The following is a 23739-nucleotide window of genomic DNA, read 5'->3' on the forward strand; positions in this document are numbered from 1 at the left end:
GTAGATTTAATCAGTGGTGCCTCTTGAAAGTAAAAGACACGTGTCTAAGTGCTCATAGGATTGTGAAGTAAGTCGAGGATGCTCTGGTTCTGGCAGAGCAGGTACAAAACCGCCGTTTGCGGTCACCTACCCAGACACCCCACCAGACAGCAGAGAACGGCCCCCGGGTCCCCTAAGCCAGGGCATCGGCACCAAGGGGCAGGGGCTCCCAGAGTGGGCAGCGGACTCTGCTTCCACGTCTCCTGCGAGTAGGAGGACCCTCTTCCGTTTGCGCCGCCTGGCTGGTGTGGATGCTGGTCCTGTCGCGGGGCCTCGGCGACCGGACTGTGTTCTCTGGTGCCCCCTCCCGTGTTCCGCAGCCCCCCAGCGCAGAGCGCCCCTTGATGAACTCTTGAGCCGCTGTTGGGCATTTCAAGGGAGTGATCTCAGAGCCGACAGGAAACAAACCACTACTGATAAACAAACCTGAATTCTTCGGTCACTTTCTTTCACACGTATATTTATTTGGTATTGACGATGAGGTGCCCCATCGGAACTCCCTCGAGGGGGAATACAACGCGACTGTTAAAGAGCAGGGAAACATTTACTTACATTTAGCTTATCATATTCATAATAGCTTACACACACAGCACAATGGGGAGCCACCAAGGTCTCATTCCACGTCCCTTCCCCACACTCTGTTTAGCTTGCGGTTCATGAAACCGGACCTCAGGGTGGCGCGCTGCGTTTCAACAGACCCAGCGCTGCTTCTCAGAGGCAGTCAGTTAAATGGCACAAAAGCACAGGGACAGCAACACGGCATTGACACTACACAGACATTTTATCTCTTACTGACAACAAGGTAGGGAGCAAAGACGGAGATCCGGGGTGGCAAAGCGACAACATGCACCACGGAAGCCACACGAGATGAGGTGAGGACCATTGGTACGCAGTCCCCGTTGCCACAGAATGCCTCACAGCGATCCAGGAATGACAGGCACGAGCGAGCAGGACCTTCCTTCCAACGTCAGACTGGGAGGATTGCGGTGATGACACAGGTCTCGGCAGTCCTCCGACCAGAGCTCACCACGGTCTGGTCCCACGCCCCGGAGCCGGCAGCACCGCGTCTCCGTCTGAATCCCTTCCGACCTGCGTCGCGTGACAGCAGCGGTGTCTCAGTTTTCCTCTAACCACTGCTTGAGCAGCCTCTGGAACACTCTCTTGCTCTCCTGCTGCCTCTCCAGTTGGCGCTTCTCCTCTCTCTCCTGCTGCTGGAGCGCCCCCCCGGGCAGAAGGCCGGGCTGGCTGCTACCCAGGCTGAGGGTCAGGCCGCTGAGGCCCTGCACCAGCGCCTCCCAGGAGGACGCGGGAGGGGCCCCGCTCCTCTCCCCAGGGAGCCCGGAGAGAGTGGGCCTGTGGCTCTGGCAGTATCGACACTCGCATCGGAATCGATTCTGCTCCCTGCTCCCCGAGGGAGCGATCCTCGGTTCCCTCTCAGCCGGATAAGGGGCCATGTGATCACGGTGTCTGCGCCTCAGGTGGCCCAGGATTGCTTTCTTCTTCTGCGGGAAGGCCAGCTTTTCCCACCGCCTCTCTGGCAGGCTCTTCTCCTCTCGGGACCGCTGCTGGAGCAGCCCCTCTGGCAGGGGCGCAGGGTGGTGGCCGGTGCCAGGGCCGGGGCGCGGGTTTCCCAGGCCCACCACCAGCTGCTCCGAGCGGGAAGGCCGAGGGGCTGCCGGGCCCGCCTGCGGAGTCTCTGCCGCCGTCATCTGGGAAGATCCCGAGATCAACACTGGATTCCATTTCTGGAGTGGATCCATGGAGGTCTAGTCTGAGCTGGACGCTCCGCTCGGCCCTCGGGTCTGGACGAGAAGCTGCAGCTGGAGGTTCTCAGCTATCCGGAAGGTAGCGAGGAGGGTGTGTGGCCAGACTGAAACAAAGGGCGATGAGGGAAGAAAGGAGAGCCATCATTATACACCTCACTTAACCTCTCTGTCCCTCCACTTCCCGTGTGTAAAACAGGGACAACCAGGAGACCCCCCCGCCTTGTCTTCTGGGGATCAACTGAGATAATAGGGGTCTAGAACGTAGACTGTGGCTGGCATATAGCAGAGGTCTTAGAAACGACACCAATCGTTGCATCCCTGTCACATGGTATGCAACAGGGTGCAACGCATTCAGCGATGCCAATTCCTTGCCGACCCTTTCCACCCCATCCTCTAGAATAATTTTAAGAACAATCGATGCATGACTAGCACGTGCTCTTCTCACAAGCGTTCATCTTCTTTCGTAAAGTAGACTTTTCCTAAATTTTATACCCTGGTGGCACATTCTTTTACATTTTCGCCTTCGTGGTCACTGATTTTGCATCTAGTCAAAACAGCCGCTCAAGCTATGGACATCATTTCAAAACTCCCAGCATGTGTACAAAATACGAGCAAGAGAAAACCAGGAATTTTCCAACAGATGCAAAATAGATAACCTCACTTAAACCAAAAGCCGGTTCTTTGAAATGATCGATAAAATTGATCCACCTGTAGCAACGCTGACAGGGAAAAAACAGAGAGAAACAGCAAGGTACCAAGAGCAGGAATAAAAGAAGAGATTTCACTATAGACCCAGAGAACATAAAAGGGACAATGTAGTAATAGGGCAAACAACTCTCTGTGTGAGTTCTACGGCTCAGATCAAATGGACCACGTACTCGAGAACCGTAAGCTACCAAAGTCACCCAAGATGTCGTTCAAACATCGAACGGTGTGCACAGTCCTGTATCTCTTAATGAAACTGAACTCGCAGTTTAAAAGCCTTTGCAAAAAGATCCCTAGGCCCAGGCAGTGTCGGCGGCGTATTCTACCAATCGTTAAAAGGAGAAATAACACCCATCCTACACAAGAAAATAAGGCAGAGGGGACACTTCCAACTCATTTTATGAGGCTAGCACTGATACCAAGAAAACTACAGACCAATCAATACTCTTTCTCAATCAGGCACAAAATTCTTCAACGACAAACTCGCTGTTCAAATCTAGCAAGATAAGAAAAGAACAATAAACCACGATCGAGGGGGTTTTATACCAGGAACTCAAGGGATGTTCCTTCTATAACTGAAAATCCATCTACCTAATCCACAGATTGAGACGTCAGAGGAAGAACAACAACAACAAGAGCACATCAACATGTGCAGAAAAACCCTTCGAAAAGATTCAAAGTCCACGGATGATACAAAAACTCCAACGTCACGAACCATTAGGGGAATGCGAATTAAAACCGAGACGAGAGACCCCGTCGCACCTGTTAGAATGGCCCAGGTTTAAAGGACTGGCGGTATCAAGGGCTCGATAACATGCCGAGCCACTGGAACTCTCACCCGTAGCTGGTGGGGACGCGAACAGGACGGCCAGTGTGAGCAGCAGTCTGGCAGTTTCTTTATGCTCCACAGACTTTTACCATAGGACCCAATAATCCCACTTCTGGTTCTTTACCCTAGAGACACGAAAACTTAGGTTTGCACAAAGGCCTGTCCATAAATGCTGAAAGCAGCTCTATTCATGATCGCCCGAAACTAGAGACAACACGAATGTCCTTCGATGGAAGAATGGAGAAACAAACTTGCTATGGCATACCGTGGAATACTGGTCAGCAGGAAAATAGAACAGACGATCAACAGAGGCATTTGAGATTCACCCGAGATGCTGCATCACAAAGAAGCCCACCTCGTAAGGCCAGAAAGTGTACGGTTTCATTGCTGACACTCCCCACAAGACAACACCTCAGAGAAGGACACAGATCACTTGCTGGCAGGCAGCAGAGGTGAGGAAGGCGTAACTGCGAAGGGGTGGCTCTGGATGAGCGTTGTGGACTCTGGGAACTGTTCTGGATCTTGACCGTAGTGGTGGTTACGAGAATCTATGTGTGCGGTAAAGCTGCTAGAACTGTACTCCCAGGAAGAAACGTCAGATCAAAACCCCCAGTGGTAGCGTCCAGAATAAGGGCCTCTCTCTACAGTCGTTCTATCAATAAACACATCTTGGATGAATCTAAAACTAATGTACATTAAATGCTAAATTGAAACGTTACCTCACATCCCGGGCTCTGCTCTTTTAGCAAACTTGGAAAGCCAGAATTCACTAGTTTTATTCAGAGGATGCTGGTACTGAGAAACTTGTATTACCGCCTTGTGTCTACCGGCACACACCAGGGCAGGAAACACAGAACGATATTAGGAGCATTTCGAATCACATGACCGGACTGTGCACACATCCAAACACATCCATCCCAGAAAGAGAGTCTCTTAACATTTAAGTAAGTGAAGTCTGTGTTTCCAACTAGCGAGTTCAGTGACATCCTTTGGGCCATCACTAGCCTACACAAACACTCATGTGTGAAGGAAACATTTGGAAAATGATCTTAACACAACTACCTCCCAACCAATTTTCACACGTCACAAGGTCTCTCTCAGGATCGTATTTCTTCACACAGGCAGCTAATCCTCAGAGAAAGGGAAAAACAGCCTCACAAACACTTCTACATGAAGAAATAGCGAGTTTGGAGACATCCATTCACAACTGGCCCGTGTTTTCAACACTCTTTTCTCTCCTTTTCCCTGCATCCACTCTGTGAAATGAAATACTTTGTTGTCCTATCACGAGGTTCTCAAACCACACCCATGAAGCCACTCAGGCTCCTTTACAGAGACATCAAGGACAATAAGGCCTGGAGAAGTCCCCTCTGTGGGGAGAGGGTAGCAGCTGGGGCGGTAATGTGACTTCCCTTCCTTCGTCGTCACCCCATTTCACTCCTTCCGCAGTCACCTGCCCCCGAGGGATAACAATCTGACATCAAACCCGCTTAATATATCACGGCCTCAAATTTCCTGCATCAAACGCAGCTTTTGAACAGAGGGAAAAGGTGCTAGGCACAAGGGAACCCGTGAGTGAACCCAGAAAGAGCAGTCACCAGAGCTTCAGACAGGGAGGGGATGTCCCTTGGTGCAGGGTTTCCCCACTGTGATGCTTAACGTCACGTGTCAACTCAGCTAGGTTACTGTGCGGGTCACTTGGTCAAACACCACTCTAGATGTTGTAGAGAAGAATTTGTGGAGGTGGCTAACACTTGCAAACAGTAGACTGTAAGCAAAGCCCATTATCCTCCAGGACAGGGGTGGGCTTCCTCCAACCAGTTGAAGGCCTTAAGAGCACAGACCGAGGCTTCCAAGGAAGACGCAATTCGGCCAAAGACTGCGACATGTAAATAGAAACCCTGCCTGAGTTTTCAGCATGTTGGCCCGCCTGCAGCCTTCAGACTGCAGACTGCAAAATCAACTCTTACTTGAATTTCCAGCCACGCGACCTGCCCTCCGGATTTCCCACTTGCCGGTAACTGCAATCCCATGGGCCGACTCCTTTAAATAAATCAACCTCCGGATAGATAGAGACAGAGAGAGGGAGAGAGAGTTGTATGGATGTACAGATATCCTATGGGCTCTTTTCCTCTGGAAAAAACCCTAGTACACCCACAATATACCACAACGTCGGTGGTCCAATCCAAAAACATTTCCCAGGGAACCACACTATCACATGCCCAGTAATTTGTATTTAAACCAGCGTGACAGAAAACAGCGTATGAGCATTTAGTGCCTTCCACGTGCCAGGGAATGTGAGCTAGGTGTTTTACATCGCTCATCTCACGTAGGTTTCCCTCTAAAGTAGGTAGAGTTATTGTCATTTTACCAATGAGGAATTTGAGGCTTAAGGAGACAGAGTTCATTGGCAGGGTCCATGTTGGAAGCCAGCATGAGTGAAAGCTCTGGGACCTGAAGCAGAGGGACAGGACTTTGGAGAGACGAGGTGGGAGCAGGTCACGCACGGAGAGCCTCCAGTGGCACGCAAGAACAGCGAGGAATCACACACTCTGTGACTTGCACCGGGGCATCCCCCAAACCAGAAGCGGCACCGACCTACCTGAGGACAGAAATGGAGCTGACGTGAATGGATCCGCTCAGTATAAGACAAAAGTGTATTTATGGTTCCCAGATGGGGAGCCCACGAGGGAACAGCCAGCATTCTGGGCAGAGGTCTTTGGTGCATGAGGGAAAACTTAGGTAAGAGTACGGCAGAGAATGAAAGAAGCTCTAGGGTTGGCCAGAGAAGTCTAATGAGATTGTCACGTTTTTTCTGCTCTGGGCGATGATGCAGTTTGTGAGGGCCTTCCTCCCAAGTACCCCATGGCCTTACCAGTAGTTGTGATGAGAAGTGACATCTCAGGCTCGTTTCTACAAACTTCCCTTGCATATCTCATTACTTACTCACAAACATACCCCTCTTAGTTTGGCACCGTTAGTATTCATAACAAAAAATACATTTCACGAGTGAGGAGGGTAATTTTCTCAAGATGATATGACTGCAAGCGGCAGAACTGGGTGGGAAGGAAGCTTGTCTAGAATCACAGCTAGTGTCCTCAACCACTACTCTGTATCGCTCCTTCCAAAAACATGCCACAGTGCTCCCTGTAGCAGGAAGTCTGCTTTTGGCTGGGAGGACAGAGAAAATTCCTCCTCCATCGGGCCGAATCAGAAAGGCAAGTCAGCAGGAAGGGTGGCCTAGGCACGGTATAATCTGTGACCCACTGTTGCCACCAAGCACCATCTCTGTGATGTGTTGTTTTCTGCTACATTTGCTCCAGGACTGACAGGGAGATATGGCAATAGCCAAGTGCAGAAAGGCACTCTCTATTCCTGTAGGATTCCTGCGAGCACGGAGCTATGCCAGGAGCGCCCAGCAGACAGACACTTTCTTCCCTTCCCATGGGCCAGCGCCGGGGCACAGCCGCGTTTCTCAATCAGTCTACGACACGTGGAACGGGATGACCACGGTGGTCATAGATGAAAGGCTCGGGACCAGAGAGGCTCCTCGCAAGATTTGCCCCTCTTATTCCCCCTTCGGGGCTCAGCTTAGATAGCACTTCCCCTAGGAAGCCTTCGCTGACCTCCTTCACGAGTCCTGAATGGGGAACCCTCCTCTGAGCTCCCATAAGGCCCTGTCGTTCCCCGCCCCGGCCCCAGCCCCACTCACTTGTCAACAGATGGTTATTTGTCTGTCCCACCCACCAGGCTGGGAGCTGATGTTACCCAGGGACTTTGTCTTCTTCACCCATGGGAGAGCCTCCACCCCAGTGGACATTCACAAACATCTGTCAAACCTAAGGTGGAGAATCTGGGGCCCCTTTATAAGCACCTCAGTATGTCAACCCTGCAAAATCCATATTTTCCCATGTTGCAAAGGTGGACATTCCTGCGTTGAGAGGTTAAGTAATGTCCCTAAGATCACACAAGCAGCCAGAAAGAAAACGACTCCAGATGCAGCCACCCTCGCTGGTACCGCCTCACCGGACTCGCAGCCTGCGCAGATGCCTAAGGTAGCAAGTGGTCCTGAGGGACAGCTTTCACACAGGAAAGTCCTGGGGGCTGGCTCGGGGGTCCAGAGCTGGTCCTGGGGCCAGGTAACTGATTCTGCACCCATTTCCTATGACGTGCTAGTGCTGGGCTGTGTTCTCAGTGCCGGGAATGCCGCACTGAGCGAACCTCACAAACTGCTCGCCCTCCTTAGCTTGATTCTCACGTGGGGAAGGAGAAAGAAAACAGCCAAACAAGGAAAAACGTGCTATGTCCGGGTGAGGCCCCCTACGCATAGCTCTGCACTCATTTTCACAGAGACAAGTCGCAGATTTTTCAATGTTGCACAATGATGGGAAATACCCTTATAAAATGAATTTATTTCAGGGAAAAGAAACAAATTTCATTTAGTGACATCCATGAAATAGTAGTTTGACGCTTTTCCAGAAAGGGCAAAACCCTACAGCTAAGTGACTGGGGTCTGTGCAAGGTCGCTGGGTGCTGAGAACTGTGCCCCTGGCCTTGGGCAATGCCTGGGAAGAAGGAGTCAGAGTCCCAGCCACGCAACACCACTCAGATTAATAAAAGCATTTGTCCCGCACCCGGCACATGCGTCCTCTCTCTGTTATGCCCACCCACATAACCTGCATCCTCTGGGTCTACGAGGGAGGGGACGCTCCTCTTGGCAGCGTCAGCACAAAGGAACAGTGAAGTCCGTAAACACCCAGAGATGCCCACTTTTGAGTGTGAGAGGCCAAAAAGAACAGACCAAGCAATCGTGGTCCCGGCCTTTGGGGGTCTCACAGCAGGTGGGACAGAGACACACAGTCTGTGGAAAAGCAGCGGGAGTGCAAGGGAGGGCACGGGGGGAGGGCCACAAGGAGGAGGGGCCACAGCAGCAAGAGGCAGCCAAGGAGAGTGTCCTGCCAGAGAAGAGCTCACGTGCACTCACCCGAGGTCACCCGTCACTGGGTTCACGTCATAGATTCTGCAGATCCGGGCCGGAGTGACCGCTACACCTCTCACCTACAAAATAAAATAAGCTGACTGGCCGAGGTGCGTGTCCCACAGGTGTGCCCCGAGGGCCCCGCCACTCAGCCATCCCTTCAGTGACTTATCCAAGGCAGCCCCGTCCCCAGGGCACATCTAGTCTGAGGAAGTAAAATCTTGTCCAACGCATAGCATGAAGGGGAAAAAAAGCAGGAAATACACTGATACTATTAATAGACACTGGCGGACAGAGTGGGAGTAGAGGACACGATGCTCCTCACGGCCCTGGATGAACAGAAATTTCAGCACAGGATCGGCCATGTTTGCTCATTTACACTACGTTATTTCCTGTAGGGAAATAGCAGGTATCACAACAGCCATCCACAGCGAAGGGGACAAAATGGGTATGGTATGGTTCTGGACAGTGTGGGGGGAAAAGACACAAACATCCCTAGGATTAACAGAAAATTAAACGGAGATATTTGCTGCATCCACTCATTTACAATACCGTGGTCCCTCGGTGTCTATGGGGCATTGGCTGGGACCCCTGTGGAGGCCAAAATTCTCAGGTGGTCACCTCCCTGCTATAAAATGGCACAGTATTTTCATGCAACCTACGCACTTCCTCCCATATATTTTGCATCATCTCCAGATTACTTATAATACCTAGTGCAATGTAAATGCTATGGAAATAGTGCTGTATTTTTAAAAATTTGTATTATTTATATTGTTTCAGTTCTAATGTTTTGGATCTGAAGTTGGCCGAATCCTGGGATGCGGGACGTGGGGTCTGGAGGGCTGACTGTATTGTTTCCAATGAACAAAGTGCCGGTATAACGATAGCTACATCGGGCCGAGCGGGTAGCATGGGTCATCGTTGCTCACACACAAACGTGCCCCAGCCCCTGCAGAGCGCCCGGTTGCAGGATCTGTGCTTTGGTACATGTGGCCCACGGGGCACTGTTTCCTGCAGGATAACAGTCCTCAGGGGGCTCACAGTCTGGGGGACAGGGAGCCGTAGTGAAGATAACGACTCCATGGCTGGCCTGAGCCAGGGGAGGTGTGGAAAGCAAAGGAGGGCCCTGAAGTCCGGGTGGTTGGGAACGACTTCTCCCAGGGCCTGCTATGGTGCATAATGTTATCATGCCCACTTGCAGATGAGGTAACTGAGGATCAGAGAGGTTCAGCAACTCACTCAAGGTCACACAGCTCCCTAGTGATGGGGACCATTTCTCACTTAGGTCTGTTAAAATGCAAAGTCTCTGCACTATTCAGTACACCAATCCCCACCTCTCTCTCTCTCTCTCTCTCCATGTTGTCACCTGTTTTAATTCATATCCACCATCATATACTTACCTGTGGCTCTCCTCTCCTTCAAATTCTTATAACCTGCTAAATACAGTATAGATTTCGTTTTAGCACATCAGGCCTTTTACTGGGACAAAATGTAAATTTCCCTTGCCACGCACGATTGCCCAGCCCAGAACTGAACATTTATCTTGACTTTGTATTCCACCCAAAGGCTGGATAAAGGAAATGGATCACTGCGATTCAGAGTTTTAACTTAGTTATGTCACCCAATCCCGAGCACAATTTTACATGTAATCAATATCCAACTGGAAACACTAAAACCAGTGCTTCCCTATGAAAAGTTTTCACAAAACATTTTATCAAATGCCAAAAGGTTCCAGGTAAGAGACGCTGTCCCTCTGACAGGCAACTGTTGAAATTCTCCTCCTAAAAATATCGAAATCCCTTCTCTTTGTCCTTTTTCTCCCTGCTGGGGCCCTGAGAGCCTCAGCCAAGCAAGTCCATTCCCTATTCCTTTTTGAAAACACAAACTCATAAAACGACCCTCACACACACACATTCATTACACTCAATAGGGGTATGTTAATATAGGGAAATTGTATTGGAAATGCAAATGGAAATCTGTGACTAATCATAAAACCAAATTTTGCATGGCATAGAGGTCTGCTGCCAGGGATTGGCTGCACTCCAGCAAAGTGGACAAGCAGAGACGCCTTCCTTCTCTAAATTTTCAACACTGCAGCTTGGATGGTTATTTGATTAAAATAAAACGCTCTACCTAATTGCACACTAATGAAGGAGTCACAGAGCCTACTAAAGAACGCATGTCTATTCCTATGCCACATCAGGACCCGTCTCTCTCACACGCCCTTGAAAGAGTTTCTCCGACGGCTTCAATACTGGACATGTAGTTTTCCTTGAAAATGCTTCAGTCATTCTGTCTCCTACCGTGGGGTGGGACACGGGGGAGGGTGGGAGGGAGGTGATGCAAGCAAACAGGTTCTTTCTGAACCTGTTGAACACTGATTCCTGCCCGATTACATCCCGATGCCTGACAGCGCCCACAGCAAGTTTTAGGATGGGATTTCTCCGCTTCAAAACCGCCATCCCCAACTAGGCAAAGAGAAATACGACACACGCAGATTGTACCACCGCCATTCTCACGCCGAAGAGAGAAGGGCGTCGGAGGACAGCAGGTGTTCTCTCAGAAAGCAGCCTTCCCCGCTGGCCAAACAGAAGGATTCTAGTCCCAAGCCACTAACGCACACCTGCCCCGCTCTAGGGAGACTCTGTCTCTCGCTGTCTCTCTCCGAGTCTCTGTCCCACCCCCCTTCTCCATCCGTCTCTCTCGCTCTCTCGCTCTCGCTCTCGCTCGCGCTCTCCCCCTGACTCCCGGGCTCCTTCTCTCTCTGTCTCCCTCTCTCGGGCTCTCTCACGCGCGCGTTCTTGCTCCGGAGCCGGTTCCCGCCGTCCAGACGCCAGCGCGCTGCCTTCTTTCCTCTGCCCTGGGACACAGCGCAGCCCGCTCGGAACTGAAGGGTTAAGACCAGGGAGAGGAGCCCTCCTCCGGCCGGCTAGAGAGGCTACCCCGAGGGGGCGGTGCCTGGCGCCGGGCGGCGGGCGCCGTGTGACGACACAGGGATGGGACGTCTGAGAGAAACTTGGCCTTCGATTGGCTGCCGGGGCCGCAGTGCACGCCGGGAGGAAAAGGGGATCGGGTTTGTCTGCTGGGGCGTCAGGTGAGTTATGGTTTCGGCGCTGCCCTGCTCTACTCCGCGGAGGCATGGCGTCAGGGCCGGCCCTCCCGGCAGCGTCCGGGGGCGTCCCCGGAGCGGCCCTCCCGTCCCGGACGCGACGAGTGCTTCCTGAGGCCGTGGGAAGAAATTCCGGGCAGCGGAGGTGACTTCACAGGCGAGACGCGTGGGAGCTGGCTGGAGGGATTGGAGGGGGTCGACTTCTCTGGTGATTGGCTGGGAGTTCTTGTGTACAGGTGAGAAGTGGCACCCGCTCTTTGGATTAGTTTATTTACTAATTGTGCGTGGGCGATAATTGTCTGTAGGTGGAGGGTTCGTGTGGCTTACACTCGAGGGGTAAGACAGACGGCAAACACGTCAGGAAACTGGATTTGTTCAACCTCCTGCCCTAGGGAGAGCGCACCTGTCTGGCGATCAGCGTGTCTGGGCGGGGTGCTTTTGCCTTGACTTTCATAGGGAGGAGTAAACAAGTGTTAATGGGGTGGCTTACGGAGGAGGGTGTTTTTGTAACTGGAGGAGGTCTCAGTCAGCAGAACAAGGGAATGTTTATCCCTGGGGTAGCTACTTTCTGGAGGACAAACTTCCCATCTCCCCGATGAATCCTTCATGAGAGAAAGAACAAGGACTGGGAGGGTGTGTCATCCTCCAATCTGGTGAGAGTCCTGGCGCAGAGTGACCACACAGCAACCCTTATCTAAGTCACATGAAAACGAGTGGTCCTTTGTGGGCAGCCCTTTTCCAGAACAGGAAAGCATGTAGAGATTCACCTGCTGTGGTTTATTTCAGGAATCAGGTGAAGTTCCCCACTGTCAACAGGTCAAAATAAGCAAGGCATGTTTCCTGCCTGTCCAAGGAGATAACGTGAATTAGTAGAGAGATTCTCTTTTTTGCCTGGAAGTATGTGACCTGTGAACACCATTTTACAATTTTGGAAACTTAATGTTTTTGTGGTCTAGATGAAGGCAGCAAAAATGAATAACTATCCCAGATATATCGTCATCATGCTGATTTTACAAGTGAGATAACTGAGTCAGAGAGAGGGTAAGTAACCGCCCAAAGTCACACAAGGAATAAATGGTGGAGGCTGGAGTCAGATCCAGGTGTCTGCGGCTTCAGCACCTCTGTGCTGTGCAGCCATCACCTCTCATTTCCAAACTCACCTATCCGGCCAAGTCCTCTCTCTGAAACTACAGACATCCTGAGCCAACTGACACCCCAAAGGCAGACTGCACTCACAGGGTCCCAGACATCTGCCTGGGCAGCGGAGGTGACTTCACAGAAAGGAGTGTGAGGGATGCAGGGTCCCAAAGGCCCTAGCCCACCCTCTGGAGGGAGAGATGGGCTACACGAGAAAGATTAGCATATTGGAGGGGTTGGTGGTATGTCTGAGAGACGGGCTGATGGACTATTACACTGCACACATGTGATAATACACACTTGTTACTTTGAATTTATACATTTACTTTTTTTTTTTTTTTTTTAGCATTGGCAGTACCTGTCCAATGGTGACAATACCCAAAACAGGTATGTAAAATGAAGCCAATACATGGATAGAGATTCCCATTTTACCTGGGAGGATCTGACAAGAAAACTCTAGTCTGCTGTATAAAAAGACACGTTCTCCTATACCAAAAGAATGCAGCAAATTCGTCATTATTCCTAATTATTATTGTCATTTTCCTGTTACAGATGAGGCTTCTTAGGCCCAGAGAGGTTAGGTCAGCTCCCCAGAGTCATTCAGATTTCAAGTGCTTGAGTCCCAGAGCACCTAATGCCCGACATGTCCCAAGCTGAACCCATCCACCCCCACTCTCTGGACACCTGCGCCTCCTCGGTGGTGCCTAACTCAGTGAAAAGCAGCACCTTCTACCCAGCAGTTTAGGCCAGGGATCTTTAAAGCCATCCTGACTGCTACCTTTCTCTCACCTCCCCCACAATCACTAAGTCTGGCCACTTTGACCTCCCACGTCCAAGTAAGGTCTTTACACTTCTCTCCATTCCAACAGGAAGTTCCCTAGTCCAGTCACACTCATCTGTCTCCTTGTCGACCAGCAGGGCCATCATAGGTAGTCTTCCCGCTGCCAGCCTTGTCCCCTTCCCACGCATCCTCTGTGCCGGTGCCTTAGGGGCCTTTCATAACTCCTTGTGGGGGTCGTATTACCCCTGCTCAAACTCTGCAGGGGTTGCTTGTTGTCCTTAGGATAACGTCCGGCCTGCTGGCCCAGGCACATCTGGCCCAGGCTACCTCAAATCGCCTCACCTGTAGCAGACACCTGCTGCTGCACCCCACACTTAATGTTCCAGACAATCTAAACCTTTCTGTTCATCAGATGCCCACCCATGCCCTCTCTTTCTCTCTCTCTCTCTGCTGCCTACAGCCTCCTACCTGCTGTCCCTTCCGTCTGGCCGGCACTTCCTCCCTCCTCCTCTGCCTGATGCCTGCTTCCCTTCAGCCCTAAAGTTAAGGAGAGCCATTTCTGTTTTACCTCGGCACTGCCTGGATAAAAAGGCACACTTACCGGTTCGATATTTTACTGAGGAGCACGTGTTGGAGATTCCTTTTAAATCCCCCAGTGGACCAATGAATGGGAAATGCAATCTGAGGGCAGGGTTTTCTGGGACCCTGGCATGCCTGCCTCCTCACTCGCATGTCCCTAACACATGGCACAGTGTGAGTGGCTCTTCCTGGAGCCTGGCTAGCGAGGACCTAGTGTGTGCTGCGCGTGTTTGGGTTTGATTTCCCAAAGACCTAGAGAGGTGAGTGTCAAACCTCCATCTGCAGACAAGGGCCCAAACTGACAGAGGTTAGGTCGCCGATGCTGGAAAGGCTGCATCTGGGAATCACACCCTGGTTCTGTCTGACTCCAGAGCCAGGCCTCTGTCCACTCCACTCGCACGCTTTCCGCGGCAGACTTTGCTGAAGTCCCCCTTGACGGGATGCAGATATGGCCCCGTGATGGGATAGCAGCGTTCCAACAGCGTGTCCACCTGTGAAAGGCAGGACAAAGACACCTTGAAAGGCCCTCAAATGCTGCACGTCTTCCATCTGAGGCGCTGCCCTGGAGTCCCCGTGGTGTGAAAGGCTTGCCTGGGAGCTTACAGCTGAGCAGGACTTTCCCTTCTAGGGCTCCCCTGGGGAGGCACTGTGCCACCTGAGAGAGACTTTTGCAGTGCACCCCCACCCTGTTTAACAGATAAGAATATGGAGGGGAACAGCCAGAGGGGGTGTTTGTAGTGGCTGCCACACAGCCCTGGAGCTGATCAGACTCAAGGTGCTTTGGAGCCCCAGAGACCAACCAGGAGTGGAAACCTGCTTCTCCTGCGTTGAGCTCTGTTCTCCGCGCTCTCTGGTGTAAAGTGTGGATGGCCAAAGGGTCTACCGCACAGAGCTCCTCTCCTGACCAGAGAAGTCTGTCCTGACCAGAGCCTCTCACGCACACAGCCCTCGGGCGAGGAGGAAGGTGCTCTCCTCTGCGTCCCGAGGGTGCCATGAGTTCTGCCGTGGCTCGCCTCACCCCACCTCAGCGTGGGGGTCATCTGCTCACGGGATAGTACGGTGCGTCCCTGCGTCCCCCACCTGTGTCCCGTACGTAGAGACCTCCTGTGCATTTGGCTCTTAGGACATGTTCATTCGGTGAATGAAGGACCTTGGTGCAGGATGCTGGTCAGTAAGGGGCAGCTGTTACTGTAGCGGTTCTCTCAGCGCTAGAAATGGTACAGGAGAACTGAGTGGGCAGAGGACGTCTCTGCAGTCACATTCTCTTGTGGGTTTGGGTTGAGGGAAGAGGATAGTATCTTTCATCCCATCCCTAATTCCGGAACTCCTGATAAAAGGGCCTGCTAAATTCTTTAGACATGTGTTGGCCGATCTGTTCCACTATGAGTCTCAGGTCTAGCCTCCCGGTGGAACCGCACTGGTCAGTCCCCAGAAGCTTCCCGTGTCCCGGTGGCCAGTGTGCATAGTTGCAGTGTTCATTTGGAGGATGGTTGAGAGAGTTCAGGCCTGCTAATTGAATATGTGGTTCTGTGGCTACAGCCCAGATGTCCGCGGCAACCAGGACGTGAAGACAGGATGCAGACATGAGACACGTCCGGGTGGGCTGTGTCCACCTCACCTGGTGGTCTTGGCTGTGTGCCCAAACCATCCTGTCGCAGACTGGTCCTCCCCTGTGTCCCTGCTTTGCCTGAACTTGGCTGGTCCACCCAGACATGCCCTCGGCACCTACGTCCCTCGGTTGTCCTTTCTGGTCTAGCTGACTGACCAGAAGCTTACTCGGCCCAGCAGGATCCTGTCCTGTTAACCCCTGTCCCTGTCAGCCCTTACTCCTGCTCCCAACTGCGCTGACGTCCTTGTGGCGTCTTCGCTGTGCTGGGCATGCTCTGCCTCTTACGCTTTTTCCCCCCGTTCCCTCTGGAAAGCCCTGACCTCCCATACCTGCTTGGCTGACTCTTCTACCCATTCACGTCTTTATCAAAATGTCACCTTCTCAATGCAGGCTACCCAGGTCACTCTGTTTAATAATTTAACCTGCAGCTAACCCACTTCCTCCGCACACTCCTGAGCCTGTTACCACAATCTAAATACTTTTTCGTTTTTTTCACAGCCCCCATCACCTTGTAACGTACTGTTCAGTTTATTGAATCACCATGTGGAGCGTTTACCATCTGCCACCTGCAACTTCTCCTTCAGGCGATGTGAGATCCAGGGCGGGGCTTTCCGTCGATTTGGTTCGCTGATGTATGTGTCTCAAATCCTCGGGCAGTGCCTGGCACATAGAAGACCCTCGGTAAGGATTTGTTGCTTGAACAGACGAGTCTGCGTCCCCCCATCCCAGGCTATGGGACCCTTGTGGGCCTGGTTCTCCGCCATGTGACGGAGCCCTCTGTGTGCTCAGGCACAGTCCCCCTCTGGCTGCAGCTGCCTCAGTTTCAGGCACAACTGCGGCCCCGCAGCTCTGATCTGACCTAGAGGGCCTGAACTTTGGGCTTGATTTCAAACCCAAATGCTTAGTCGGCAGGAACTGAGAATTATTCAGTATTGTGGCTTTACTTTGGAGCCTCAGGTTATTTCTTGACCTGTTAAACTGAAAACAAATTGTGGCGGTTTATGCAACACTTAAGAGATCAATGTTTGTGATTAATTTGATTAGGCCAGGGTGAAATGCTTGGATCTCCGTGTGTGTATAGCTTCCTTTTCCTCCGGTTCTTCCCACTTGCAAGTTCTTCTTTCTCTTCCGCAGACAAGGAGAAGGGTGCCAGGTATCCGGCGCCCGCCACACACACCCAGGGTTTCGGCTGACTTGCTCCCCATGTGGTGGACATCCCCCTGCCTGGCACTCAACTGCGGGGCGATTGCCATGTCTGTTGGCAAGCGTAGGCTCAGCATGCATTGATTGAAAATGTTGTGAAGAAGTAGCATTGAAATAACTCATCAACCTGTGCTATGTCCCTTAGGGCGTTTTAGGGAAAGTTTCAGGAAAGGCTAGAAATGCCCTGATGTCCCCTGGGGAGTGACCTCCCTTTGTCCTGCCCCCTGAGGTGAGGAGACGTCCCAGACTTCACATGGCCAGAGAACTGAGCAGTGGGGGCCGTGACCATGACCACAAACAGGGATGAGGCAGGAAGGAGAGTTTCTGAAGAGCAAACTGTGAGCGAGAAGGAAGTTTTCCCACCCTGGGGAGACAGGGGTGCTCTTGCATGACAGCCTTGGTGCAGAGGCATTGATCCTTTGCAGGCTTGGGGACACGTGAGGATGAAGAGAGGGGTTGCTTTACATCAGACAGAGGGAATGTTAGAAAGTGGCCCTTAGTAGGGCAGACAGCTTCCTGCTGTACTGAAATCAGTTCGAAACGCCAGCCCCAGTGGTTGCAGAGAAACTCACCTCCGCCTGCCACGTGATCCCAACGTGTGCAATTTATGCAAGAGCAAGGGAAGTTACAGACCCGTGTGGATTGTCCCAGGTTGTGTGGAACAATGATTTTTCTCAGTCTGAATCCTTGCCTTGTGGTGCAGAGTCTGTCACAGGGTCCTCCCAAGATAATAGAAGTCATCTGTGTGTTTGCTGGAGATGGAGGTAACATTCTGGGGTAGTTTACTCTTTCCTCAGCCCACTCCCATTTCTACTGAATGTTCTGGACACGTTGCTCCTACCTTCCAACTGAGCCGGTCTCGGGCACATACGTTCTCCCTGGCTGGAGATGGCCTTCACCTGCATCCCCTCCCACCTCTCCCACCTGCAGCCCTGAATTCTGCTTTCACAGGATGTGTGCGACTGGGGGAAGGGGCTGCAATGCAGGTTTTTAGAATTTCGTCAGGCTAAGGTTTGGAAAGGTGATCCAAAGAGCTAGAATCTCCTACCACCCCGGCAGGGCAGAGGGCATCCAGGCTTTAAAGTGTGTGTTCTGTAGAGTCACGTCCAGGTTATTTTTGGACTGTCAGTGAGGTCTGGCGGGACGCTAACGACACAATGGAGGACAAGATGTGTGAGTGCTGACTGTCCCCGAGAGAGGGCGTTCCTGCTCTGTCTTCTGTCAGAGTCACAGAATAAACTCTTCCCCAGGATGAGATTTCTACAGGTGGGGCCGAGGGAAACCCTGTGACTTTCGAAACTGTGGCCTGATTCCTGCCCCAAGGGAGGGTCCGAGGGAAGCCGGCCACGTAAACTCAAGGGACTAGACAAGGAAGCTGGGATGTGGGGACCTGCGGTGGACACGTTCTCAGGTAGTCAATTGAGAACCACCTCCCACTGTGTTTCTGGACAGTTGTCAGAATGAAACATCAGAAGGAGGTCACAGACAACTTCTGGCTGAAGTTTGCTGCGTGACGATGGATCTCATCTTGAGATAACCGCCCAGATAGCTCAGCCGTTTCAAACCCTGAAACCCAGAACCAAAGACAGACCAGACCTTACTGTGGGACACAGGTCTCCTCCCAGCTCTGAAACATCCCACACCAAATAGTCCAGCCACAAATGGAACCCAGATACCAACCTAGGAAAGGGCAGCGCAGGGGCGTCAAGACTGTGGACACAGAACAACGAACAATCCACGGAACTCAGATTCCGTAGAAACTCAGTGAATGAGAACAGAGTCACCAAAAGAGCTCTGAGACATCAGATTCGAAAATACAGACCCACACGCGTTGTAGCAGCTTCAGAACCTGTGAGCCCAGTCACCTCACACCCGTCACACCCTGGACCCAGAAGCCCATAAAATCTTAGAGCACACACCCTGGGAAGCACACACAGAAACAGTGGAGAGGACCGTGACGGGGAACACGGAGACCTAGGGTACAATGTTACACGCAGTGTACACTTAGAGACCTGGCAGTGCGGCACACAGATGCCCACACGGCCCGCAGTTTACCACCCGAGACACAGTGAACCCCTCTGAACATCAGCAACCTCCATCCCTGGGCTGCAGACTTATAACCAGGCCAGAGAGGTCACACTCGGGAGGCAGAGCCCCAAACAGTAGATAGCTCTTTCAGTCAAGCTCTGTGTGATGTGGGGCCTCAGAGGCTCAAATATGTCGCATCCTCGGCACAGACGCTCAGGAGAGCTCAAGCCCCAATTCCTTAGACACAGAAGGAGAACTGCACCTGTCCCTTGTGTTCTAGACACCGCTGGAAACAGGTCAGACACCTCACACTCTGGGGACAGACCCCTAACCAGCCCAGAGAACTGTCACCCTGGACACAAGGCCCCGCAGGTCAGAGACCTGACGACCTGTGCCACTGACCTCCAAGTAGGTCAGAGCTCTCAAGTCTGGACACAGACCCTGCCTGAAACAAGGCAGAAATGACATCTTGCCTTGGAGACATGCAAAAAGTCACCCCGTACGGGACACACGTCAGATAGGGCCACGGCGAGGTAGGAATACCACCGCGTCTCATGCGTGAGACGCAGGCAGGCAGAATGAAAGGGAGCAGTGGGGTGCAGGGACAGGGTGAGATTTTGGGAGACCATTTCTGGAAATCCTCCATGTTCAGTGAGACCGTCCCTCAGCCCCCCGGGCCAGGCACCTGAGTAACAGCCTCTTCTCTTCCAGGGGGAAGGAAGACCCCGGGTTCTGCCGTCAGAGGCCGTTTCTGGGCAGTGACTGAGCTGCTCTGGGCCTGGGCCGTACTCCGGAGGGAAGGACCGGGTCCTGACACACAGTGGAGCCCTCTGCTCATCAAAATGGACATACGTTCTAGGTTTGGGGGGCCATGCTGTCCTCCAGGGGGGCTCCCACTCGCCCAAGGCCCCAGCTGCCCTTCTGCTGAGGAGCCGCTGCCTCAGGTGGGCAAGGGGAGTCTGCCGGGGTGGAACGGGAGGATGGGCCTGTGCTGCCGCAGCAGTGCTGGGGGCCACTGGGGCCAGGCGTCCCGCAGCCCCGTCGACTGCTCGGGGACATCTATCCGCCTGTCCTGGACAGCACTGCTGCGGCCTCCTGAGCAAGTGGGCCCAGGAGGCACTGCGGCCACCTGGCTTCCTCTGCCTCCTCTGCCCTGAACGGGACACCCGCAGATCCCGGAGAGAGAGGGTACCAGAGGCCGACGAGGACGCGGGGAAGCGGTTTGCAGTGTTGTACTGGGGGGTATGTCACAGCCGCCCCTTCCCCTCATGCTCCCTATCCCAGAGGAGGTCGAGACCGGTCCCCCTCTTCTCCATGCCTAACTCAGCTTCACAGGGGACGGGGACCCGAGGGGCTGTACACTTGCCGTGGGGCTTTGTACAGACTGAAGGAGCACAGGCTTCTCCGTGCCTCTATCCCCCACCAGGAGACCTGGGCTAGGACAGGGCTGTTTGCTCGTGGGCAAAACCGGCTGCAAGGCTGTGGAAGAGGGCACTGAGGCTGTCTTGGGCCCAGCTGGCGGTGCGCAGCGTGCTGGGGGACACGCACGCTGGCCGTCTCTGATGCCCTGGTGGCAGTGCGCTCCCCCAGGACAAAAGCAACCCAGTCTTGCATCTCCTGCACTTCCTGCAGAGCTCTGAACACAGTCAGGGCTTAATAAATGCCTGGTGAGACGTTCACTGTGTAAAGAACCCACCTATCTCCTACTTACCTGCACTCCCCCAAACATGTCCCCCTGTCTAAGGCCTAAAATCTCATGATTTAATCGTTGACTCCTTGTTTTTTTTTTTCTTGAGCAGGTCACTGTCTCCATGGAGGAACCTGGGTTGCAGAGGGGTCACGAGCCCTCTCTGAACGGTCCCTGCCCATCGAGGACGCACAGGTATGGTGGTGGACAGACGCCAGACATCGGCCGTCTTCTCGGTGCACTTGTGAACTCTTCCTGGGCTCTGAGATGAATATAATGGGATCCTGTATGGCATTGTTAAGAAAGAGAACGGGTGGATAGAGTAGAAGGCGAAAAAGACCAAGCCAGGAATGCCAGTGGCCCGGCAGCATGTTCAGCCTCTTCCGCTGGTGATTCTGCCGAGTTCCTGGGCAGGCTCCTGAGCCGTCCACCTCCAGCTCCAGGTCCACTGTTTGAAGCCCCGCCTCTACAGCACAACCTCCCGGGGTAGCACAGTGGCCGCCCCTGCCCATGAGAATTCTGCCCCCGGAAGATCCTGAGCGGGCAGTGCCATCCAGACTAAACGGATTTTAGTGCCGTCCTTACCGTCTGCCCTGCTCATCCATCCTGGAAGCATTCACTTGCTCCTCTGCCCTCGTCCCTGGCTCCCACTTAATGTGTAGAGCCGACGGGCTGGGGCCAGAAATGGGAGGATGGTGACCTCCGGGGAGGTGGAGGCCTCACTCCGGTCCGGTCGCAGAGGTGTGGACGTCCCTGCTGGTGGTGAGCCCCGTGCGCCTGACACACAGCGATTAGTTTTGAAAGACGAGGCTCCCCTTCCTAGTGGCACCACCCAGAGCAGACGGCTTCATCTGGGCATCCCATGGCACATTCCGGTAGAGGAGGGCACCACCCACCACTCATCCAGCCTCTCCCCTCTCCTCATGTCCCCACATTCTCTGGGGACTTGCCCGACAGGGCAGGGTCACAGCTATATCCAGTGGGTCGTTTCATCCCCAGCTTCCCTCTCTCCCAATCCATCTCAGTGGGTACGGCCTGCGTGACCCCGACACTCCTCAGTGGCCCGTTCCATCTCCTTCCCACTTGTACTAAAATCTTCTAGTGGATCCTGCCAGTCACAGACTGAGAGGATGTTCTGGAGAGCTCTGGATGGCCTCCAGCCCCCTGCCAAGAGCCCCTGCCCCAGGAGTTGCCGTGAGGCTGCCAGCAAAGGGGCGTTCCTTCCCTGCCCCACAGAGGGAAGCGTGAACTGGCAAGACAGCTTTGCAGCGTTCCGAGGCTGCACCTGTCAACATACTGCCGGAGCACCTTCCTCCCTCAGTGGCAAGGCGGACATCAGTGGGTCTTACTGTGTGATTTCTCGTCAGCACTCAGAACGGTGTCTGGCCCAGAGGAGGCGCTCCATGGATGATGCTTTAAGGAAACCATCCTTCGGAGTAGCAATTTCACCACTGAGAAACATTCCCACCTGCACAGAGCTGTGTGTACAGTGACCATGGCAGGAAACCGCCGGGGTGAAAATGCTAAGTGCCGTTACTGGTCAACCACCATTGGAAGGTTAAATGACGGCTGACGTATCCGTATTATGCCCTGGAGCCCCCTCTGCCTTGACACAGAATGAGGGGAAGCAGTTTGTTCTGGCCCCGGAGTTTTTCTCCAAGCCTCGCTGTTTACAGGGAGTAGTGACTAGAAGTGCTCATATTTGCCCCGTGTGCGTGTGCGTGCGTGTGTGTGTGTGCGTGCGTGTGTGTGTGTGTGCGTGTGCGTGCGTGTGTGTGTGTGCGCATGTGCGTGTGCTCATGTGAAGTTTGTAAATGCAGAAAACACGGGCACAGAAGCCCCTGATCTGAGTACGACGGTCACCTCCGATGATTGTACCGATGGAGGTAAGTTTTGTGCTGCCTACTATGTCTTCTGATGCAGTCGACTATATTTGCCAAAGTGGCCAAAAATATATCCAGTTGTATGTGCTCTTCTTTTTGTAAAACAGTTTACTTTTTAGAGCCACAACTCATGTACATTAAAACTCACCCTGTGAAATTGTATAATTCAGTGCTTTTTTAGTACATTCGCAATGTTGGGCAACCATCAGTATCTAATTCCAGAACATACCCCATAGCACTGGCAGTTCCTCCTCATTCTCCCCACCCCTCAGCGTTGGCAGTCACAGACCTGCTTTCTGTCTCTATGGATTTGTGCATTCTGGACACTTTATGGAAATAGTATCATGCACCATGTGTTCTCTTGTGTCTGGCTGCTTTCACTTAGCAGAATACATTCAAGGCTCATCCGAGTTGTAGTGTAGCACGTATCAGTTGTTCTTTCCTTTTATGCCTGAATAGTATTCCATTATGTGGATATTACACCACATTTGATCCATATAGTCAGTAGCTGGTGGACATTTGGGTGGTGTGAATTGCTTGGATGTTATGAATGATGCAGCTATGAACATTCATGTACAATTTCTGAATGACTGATGTTTTCTGTTCTCCTTGGTATATGCTGAGGAGTGGAGTAGCTCGGGTCATACAGTAGCTCTCTGCTCAACTATGTGAGGAACTGCCAGCCTTCTCCACGGCAGCTGCATCATTGTGGGTTCCCACCAGCAATGTGGGAGGATTCCAGTTATTCCTCATCCTGCCCAATACTTGTGATTTTTCGTGATGAAAATTATATCCATACTAGTGGATGTGGAGTGGTGCTTCATCATGGTTTCAATTTTTATTTCCTCAGATGACTGCTGCTGTTCAGCATGCTTTCGTGTGATTATTGCCATTTGTGTGTCTTACTGATGGAAATATCTGTTCAAATGCTTAGTCCATTGTGTGTGTGCATGTTTGGATCTTTATTTTGGTATGAACACTTAACATGAGATGTACTCTTTTAGTAAATCTTTTAGCCCTTTTTTAATTTGGTTGTGTTTTTATTCAGTTTTAAGAGTTCTTTATACATTCTGGATACTAGGCCCCTATCAGATACACGATTTAGAATTTCTTCAGGAGAAGAAAAATGATATCAGAAGTAAATTTGGAGGCACACAAAGCATTGAATAGCGCCGAAAAGGTCAAATTATGGGTCAAACAAAATTTGAAAAATATTTAATCTCTTTAAATGACAATTATTTACACCAAGAATAGTACAATGTATGGTGGCATTTATCACATAGGTAGAAATAAAATGTAAGGCAACCATAGCAGGGTAAGAAGGAGGAAAGGGAAGTATACAGTTGTAAGGTCCTCGTAGCATGCGTAAGGTGGCAGAATAGCATTGTTACCTGTAATGTAATGAG

General features: G+C 52.2%; 1 protein-coding gene and 1 long non-coding RNA gene across 6 annotated transcripts; one reads left to right on the forward strand and one right to left on the reverse strand.

Annotated features, from left to right (window-relative positions):
• Nucleotides 1-505: 505 nt before the first annotated feature.
• Nucleotides 506-11192, reverse strand: LOC138378089 (protein FAM156A/FAM156B-like). Of its 2 annotated transcripts, XM_069463373.1 has the most exons (3): nt 11109-11192; nt 8324-8397; nt 506-1909 (listed from the first exon to the last, which is right to left on the reverse strand). In XM_069463373.1, the coding sequence occupies exon 3, from the start codon at nt 1797-1799 to the stop codon at nt 1155-1157; it is 645 nt and encodes a 214-aa protein (XP_069319474.1). In that variant the 5' UTR covers nt 1800-1909; nt 8324-8397; nt 11109-11192; the 3' UTR covers nt 506-1154. The 2 variants fall into 2 exon arrangements, with proteins under 2 accessions (XP_069319474.1, XP_069319475.1); XM_069463374.1 differs by lacking the exons at nt 8324-8397; nt 11109-11192 and adding an exon at nt 5711-5769.
• A 237-nt stretch (nt 11193-11429) lies between these two features.
• LOC138378214 (uncharacterized) lies at nt 11430-23324 on the forward strand. Of its 4 annotated transcripts, none has more exons than XR_011231935.1 (3): nt 11430-11669; nt 16031-16213; nt 19475-23324. It is a non-coding gene; the product is annotated as an uncharacterized lncRNA (long non-coding RNA). The 4 variants fall into 4 exon arrangements; XR_011231936.1 differs by lacking the exon at nt 11430-11669 and having other exon boundaries at nt 15854-16213; nt 19475-20645; nt 21818-23324; XR_011231937.1 differs by lacking the exon at nt 11430-11669 and having other exon boundaries at nt 15854-16213; nt 19475-20430; nt 20563-23324.
• The last annotated feature ends 415 nt before the right edge of the window (nt 23325-23739 follow it).

Source organism: Eulemur rufifrons, chromosome 30 (genome assembly GCF_041146395.1).
Source record: "Eulemur rufifrons isolate Redbay chromosome 30, OSU_ERuf_1, whole genome shotgun sequence".
NCBI lineage: Eukaryota > Metazoa > Chordata > Mammalia > Primates > Lemuridae > Eulemur > Eulemur rufifrons.